We start from the raw sequence: 7,352 nt of genomic DNA, 5'->3' as shown, positions 1-7,352 counted from the left end.
GATCTTGCTTTATGGCCCAGGCTAGAGTGCATAGTGTCATCCTAGCTTGTTGCAACCTCAAACTCCTGGGCTTAAGCAAGCCTCCTGCCTCAGCCTCTCAAGTAGCTGCGACTAACAGTGTGTACCATAACACCCAGCTGATTCCTCTACTTTTTCTAGACACAGGTTTTACTCTTACTCAGACTCATTTTGAATTCCTGGACTCAAGTGATCTTGCTTCAACCTCCCTAAGTGCTGAGAATATAGTCATGAGTCACCACATGTGGCCCCTAAGCATCTATTTTTATTATCTGAATTATAGTAGACTCTCCATAGTTGACTACCTCCCTACATTAACTACCTCCTTAAGTTGACCTAATTTTCATAGATTGGACATGCACCATATGTACGTTATCAGTACAGTGGATGTAGTTCCTTATGTTGACCAGCTTTGTATGTTTACCAATTTTTTACAGTCCCTTGGGTGGTCAACTTACAGAGGTTCTACAGGACATTACTCATGTATATTTTTTATTCACATATAAATGGATTATGTTACCTCTTCCCTCCACAGGTCTTTCAACAACTTATACTCCCTATAACAACTAAAAGAGTAAATGACTGTTGATTGAACTTAGCCCTTAACCAAGAGATAATGATGGATGAGACTTTGCTTAAAGGAGCAATAGAAAAGTAGAACATTTTGGACAGGCCAGGATCTGGGATAAAAGAGGATTCTTTCAGGAAGAATAGGCCAGCTACCATTTTGGCCCTGTCTAGAATCAATACCACTGTATTCAGAAAGAAAAAGACTAATGTTTTCAAAGATTTCTTTTTAGTTAAACTGTTTTAAGAAAAGAAACTTTTTGTATGCTTTAAAACATTTTTACACTAGGACAAAAAGTTGAGCACTATAAAAAGGGAGTAGCAAGAACTTCTGTAAGAAACACAGTCTGTTGAAATATGATGAGATGCTTTGGGACTTTCTTATTTTACTGGAAATGCTCCAACACATGTAACTAACCTACTACTAAGGAGGAGATGCTTGTTTGCCTTGGTGAGGAGAGAAAAGGGAAAAGCAGCACTGGGTTATGAAATAGGTAAAGAGATCATGATAGTAAGAGAAACAGAAAGAAAAAGCTAGGGGTAGGAAACAAACTTCTCAAGTTTTATAGTCTGGCTAGAGAGGACCTTCTTAATGAATTACTGGCCTAGGGCAAAAAGAAGTTCGCATGGAGAATTTTGCATAATTTATGAAGTAATGTAGCATGTTTGTTTTATTTCTCCATCACTTCACATGAAATTTTTTAATAATTCAGTTGTCTGTCTATATTTCCCTTGTAAGGTGTCAAAAGCTCAAAAATGCTTAAATTCCTTCATCCAGAATTAATGTATTTAGAATTCAATTAAAATATAATAAGGAACAATAATCTATAAAACAGCTAACACCATAATATAATTTGGTTTAAATATTACTGGAGATACATATGCCTTTTTCATCCTTTCCATGAACAGTCCAAGTTCTGAAAACCCACATAGCAGATATGAGTGTCTGTCAACCTCTTATATGCTATTAAATAAGATCATTCTTTTTTTTTTTTGTTAGTAAGACTATGCTTTCTCCCTTGAGGGCATCCATTCACATTTGCCCTTGGTTAAACTTAATGTGAATTCATTCTCACTTTTAAGGCTATAGTACAACAAAGATTAAAAACTTTTAAGTTTCTTTTAATCAAAGTCTTTATCAATAAGACAATATAAACAGAGGAGATAAAATCATCTTCTATCCATAGTCTACTTCTAGAGCTTACCATTAACCGAGCATCTTCTCTTTCCAAAATTTTCTGAGTCTGATCATCAGGGAACTTCAGTACAGTGGTTATAACCTTTGCCATGGTCTACAAGAAAAATGAGAGATGATCATTAATACAGAGCGAAACACATAAAGTCTCAATCCGTTCTGACATGTTCTGCTGGTGGGATTCTTTAGTGCTCTCAATGGAAGCCACGAACAAAGAAGTATGATGTGAAATTATTAGTCAAGGAAGTAACAGCCAACACTAGAATTTCAATTTAAAAGGAATCCTCAAAATGTCTGGGTTTATAATTATTTTAAGAAGATATATTTATAATAGCATGAAGCTATAAAAAGTTCTAACGTTCTTGGCCCTTTGTTTATTAATATGAAATTTTATAAGGCTTTCATTCATTTTAAAAGGCTTTTTATTTGCAAAAATCTATCTAGTAAATGATAAATTGCCAAAATATATGCTCTAAATAATCAGAATTAAATACTCCCCATGTTTAGCTTTAACTAGATCACATCATATATCTCATAAACACGGCTACTGCATGAACATGAACATGCTTATTAGGTATTTTTCAAGACATGCAGCACATCAGCCTAATAGAAATACAAATTACAATTTTAAATAAACACAAGATGTTTCATTTGGTAGAAAACATGATGAATCAAAAACATTACACATGGTAGCTTGCAAAACAAGATCATAAATTGTGCAGAGCTGAATAAATATACCGTAAGTCAGACTGTCACCCATAAGCTCCTGGAAAATTCTCCTCAAAGGTTGAAACTCCCTATTTTGTATCAAGATGAGATGTTTTGAGGGAGACAGAGAGGAAAGAAGATACCACTTATGAAATAAGTAGGATAACAAGTTCAGTGCTTACATATAAATTCAGGTGGTAGTAGTCTCCTAAAGATTCCTACAGTGGATGGGAGGGTAGCCCAAGAAACTGATTCCTACTATTCTTTGTTCTTAGCTACACATATCTCAGGGGTGGGTGGGATGTACTGGAGAGGGTCATTAAGTAAAAGGTTATACAGTTAACTCAAAATTTTGGAAGCACATATCATGGGGTGGGGGTGGGGGAGTATCATAATTATTTCCAGGAAGGAAAGGAACTAATTTTTTAAAAAGTTCCTATTATAAACTAAGCTTACGCAAGACACTTTACATATTCCTAATACTTCAACTTCAATTAATAGATCAACTAACACTGTTCCTAAACCACAAACTCCACACATGGCACTATTTTAGTTTCAGATATCTTTTTCCTTTTATCTTTGCCTCTGCCATTTTGGTGATCGAATACTATTTAAAACAACTTACTTTTGGAGAATTCTAAAAACATTTTACAAAAACTCTCATTGTTTAAATTATATTGCCTAGATAGCACAGAATCAAGTGCAGTAGCTAAACTGAAGGCTAGAAAACAAGTATAGGTATACCTTATTTCATTGCACTTTCCTTTACTGAGCTTCATAGAGACTGCATTTCTTTAACAAATTGGAGGTTTCCGGCAACTCTGTGTCCAGGAAGTCTATTGCCTTCATTTTTCTAGTATATAATCACTTTATGTCTCTGTGGTGCATTTTGGTACTACTTGAAATATTTCAAACATTTTCATTGTTATTTAATCCATTATCATGATCTGGCATCAGTAATCTTTGATGTTACTATGGTACTTGTTTTAGGGTGCCACGAATCATCCTATACTATAAGATGGCAAACATAACTGATGAATGTTATGTGTATTCTGACTGCTGCACTGACTGTTTGTGTTCCTATCTCTCTCCCTTTCAAATGGGCCTCTCTATTCCCTCAGACACAACAATACTGAAACAAGACAAATTAGAAACTCTACAATGGCCTCTAAGTGAAAGGAAGAGTCACATGTCTCTAACTTTAAATCAAAAGCTAGAAATAATTAAGCTTACTGACGAAGTCACATTGAAAGCTGAGATAGGCAGAAAGCTAGGCTTCTTATGCCCAACAGCCAAGTTATGAATACAGGGGAAAAGTTCTTGAAGGAAACTAAAAGTGCTACTCCAGTGAACACAAAAGATAAGGAAGTAAAATAGCCTTATTGTTGAAATGGAAAAAATTTTAGTGGTCTAAATAGAAGATCATCCCAGCTACAAATTCCCTTAAGCCAAAGCATAATTCATAACAAGGCCCTAACTTGTTTCAATTACCTGAAGGCTGAGAGAGGTGAAGTAACTGAAGAAGAAAACTTTGAAACTAGCAAATTGATTAATGATGTTTTAATGAAAGAAACTATCTCCAGAACATAAAAGTGCAAGGCGAAGCAGCAAGTACTGATGGAGAAGTTGCAGCAAGTTATCCAGATACAGGTAAGATGACCTATGAAGGTGGCAACAACTATACAACAGATTTAGACTGTTCAATGCAGATGAAGCAGCCTTTAATTGGGAGAAGATATCACCTAGGACTTTATGGCTAGAGAGAAGTCAATGCTTGGTTTGAAAGCTTCAAAGGAAAAGCTGACTCTCTTGTTTGGAATTAATGTAGCTGGTAACTAAGTCAGAGCCAATGTTTATTCAGTATTCCAAAAATCATAGTACCCTTCAGAACTATGCTAACTCCACTCTACCTGTGCTCTAGAAATAGAATAATAAAGCATAACAGACAGCACATTTGTTTACAGCATGGTTTACTATTTTAAGTCTACTGTTGAGAATTATTGCTCATCAAAAAAGATTCCTATCAAAATATTACTGCTCATTAACAATGCACTAGTCACCCAAGAGCTCTGATGGAGATGTACAAGGAGATGAATGATGTTTTCATGTCTGCTGACACAACATCCATTCTGCAGTCCATGGGTCAAGGAGTAATTTTGACTTTCAAGCCTTACTATTCAAGGAATACATTTTGTAAGATTATAGCAACCATAGATAGTAATTCCTCTGATGGATCTAGGCAAAGTAAATTAAAAACTTCTGGAAAAGATTCACCAATCTAGATGCTATGAACAATATTCATGATTCACGGGAGAAAATAAAAATGTCAATGTTCACAGAGTTTCTCAGTTCATAGAGGAAGAAGTTGTTTCCAACCCCAATGAATGACTTTGTGGCAGTCAAGGCTTTGGTGGAGGAAGTACCCACATATGTGGTGGAAAGAGCGAGAGAGCTAGAAGCGGAGCCTGACAATCTGACTGAACTGCTATAAGCTCCTGATAAAACTTTAACTGATGAGCAATTATTTCTTATGAATGAGCAAAGAAAGTGATTTCTTAAAGTGAAATCTACTCCTGGTGAAAATGCTATGAACATGGTCGAAAAGACAATTAAGGATTTAGACTATTCCACAAACTTGGTTGGTAAGGCAGTGGCAGCATTTGAGATTAATTCCAATTGTGAAGAAGCTCTACTGTGGATAAAATGCTCTCAAATAGCATCACATACTACCAAAAATCATTTGTGAAAGAGTCAATTGACGCAGCAAACTTCATTGTTGTTAAGTTTTAAGAAACTGCCATAGCTATCCCAACCTTCGGCAACTACTACCCTGATGAGTCAGCAGCCATCAACATTGAGGCAAGATCCTCCACCAGTAAAAGATCATAACTCACTCAAAGTACAGATAATCATCAACATTTTTAACAACAATTTTTTTCTTTTTTTTGAGACAGAGTTTCAACTCTGTCACACTGGGCAGAGTGCTATGGTATCTATGTTGACAGTAATCTTGGGCTCAAGAGATCCTCTTGCCTCAACTTCCCAAGTAGCTGGGACTATAGGTACATGCCATAACTCCTGGCTAGTTTTTCTATTTTTAGTAGAGATGAGGTCTTGCTCTTGTTCACGCTGGTCTCCAACTCCTGAACTCAAACAATCCACTCACATCAGCTTCCCAAAGCTCTGACATTACAGACCTGAGCCACCACACTCAGTGCATAATCCTTTTTTTTTTTTTTTTTGAGACAGAGTTTCACTTTGTCACCCTCAGTAAAGTGCTATGGTGTCATAGCTCACAACAACATCAAACACTTGGGCTCAAGTGATTCTCTTGCCTCAGCCTCCCACATAGCTGGAACTACCAGCACCGGCCACATGCCCAGCAATTTTTAGAGACAGGTCTTGCTCTGGCTCAGCCTGGTCTCAAACTTGTGAGCTCAGGTAATCTACCTGCCTTGGCCACCCAGAGTACTAGGATTATAGGTGTGAGCCACCACACCCAGCCCACATAATGTATTTTTAAATTAAAGTATACACACAGGTTTTTTAGATACAATGCTATTACATACTTAATAGCCTACAGTATAGTATAAACATAACTTTTATATGCACTGAGAAACAAAAAAAATTGTGTCATTTGCTTTACTGTGGTATTCATTTTATGGCACTGGTCTGGAACTGAACCTGCAGTATCTTCAAGTTATGTCTACATATATCTGGCATGAAATGGCAAGAGAAATATGAAATAGCAAATAGCATTTCAATTGCATACGAACTTAATGGCTACCCTGTATTTTAGTATTTTCTTTTTAATAACACTCTAAGCAACTTCTAGTATACTACCTATGAATATAATTTTTATTAAGCGCCAAAAATCTAAAATTCAGAGATTCATAATTATAGGAAATATTTCTCTAATTTCAATACTGCATAAAGTTCAGAATACCAAGGAGTCCATTTATATCACTATGAAACAACATATACATGCATGCACAAGCATGTTCACTAAAAAAAAAAAGTGAACTGTGGCTAGTCATCTCTTCACATTTCTAGACAATATTAAATGGTAAACCCACCTCTAAATGAATCAGCGATCCAGAATGTGCAGCTTATTACCCAGTAAAGACTTAAAGCTCCTCCCTGGCTTGCCAGAAAACACTTTAATGAAGAAGCCCAGGCTCTTTGCCACACCTTGGGAAAGAAATCAGACTGTCTACTCTATATACAATCTCCTCAGGCCCTGGGAAGCAAGGAAAAGTTCACATGAGCCACCTGACTTAAAAGTGGCCTCTCCTGCCAGGTTTTCCTTAGGGAGAGGTGTTTTAATAAATCTTAGGATGAGAAATACTTTACATTGAAAAGGAGAACAGGCTGAATTTCAGATTCAATTAATAGCATGGAAGATTAAAACCCAAGGAAAAGTGCAAGGACAGAAGAAAAGAGGGGAGCTTACTTAATCCCATACTACAAGGATGTGTATACTACATGTGGTCTTCTTAAAAAAGTCATCTGCCTCATAAAGAACACTGTGTGCAAAAGCACATGAAGAAACACAGGTGAAATGACATACAGATCCTCCTAGACAAGAAAACACTGCAGATGGTAATCAAATTACAAAGGCCACAACATATTCTGGCTTATTCAAAAACCACAACCTGGTCTCCATTTCAAATTCTTGTCAATGCATTAGAAATTGAGCAAATAAGCAGATGATGTGTCCAATAACACCTGTGATCTTGTCAATCCCTGCTCAAAATTGTTCAGGGCTACCCCAACCCCAATACCTATAGGTAAAACTCCAAAAACATGGCTTGGCGCCTGTGGCTCAAGTGGCTAAGGCGCCAGCCACATACACCTAAGGTGG

General features: G+C 36.5%; 1 protein-coding gene across 2 annotated transcripts in view; it reads right to left on the bottom strand.

The window, feature by feature from the left end:
* Positions 1-7,352, bottom strand: part of GOLGA4 (golgin A4) — a 122,436-nt gene that overhangs the window by 8,852 nt on the left and 106,232 nt on the right. For both annotated transcript variants that reach the window (XM_012806057.2, XM_023514026.1), the window contains one exon: positions 1,791-1,877. In XM_012806057.2, coding sequence (XP_012661511.1) covers positions 1,791-1,877 — 87 coding nt within the window. The remainder of the gene's footprint in view (positions 1-1,790; positions 1,878-7,352) is intronic.

The sequence above is a fragment of the Otolemur garnettii genome, unplaced genomic scaffold, assembly GCF_000181295.1.
Source record: "Otolemur garnettii isolate 467f Iridium unplaced genomic scaffold, OtoGar3 scaffold00002, whole genome shotgun sequence".
Classification (NCBI taxonomy): domain Eukaryota; kingdom Metazoa; phylum Chordata; class Mammalia; order Primates; family Galagidae; genus Otolemur; species Otolemur garnettii.
Note: the sequence above shows the minus strand (reverse complement) of the source record. Positions and strands in the feature narration are given on the sequence as shown.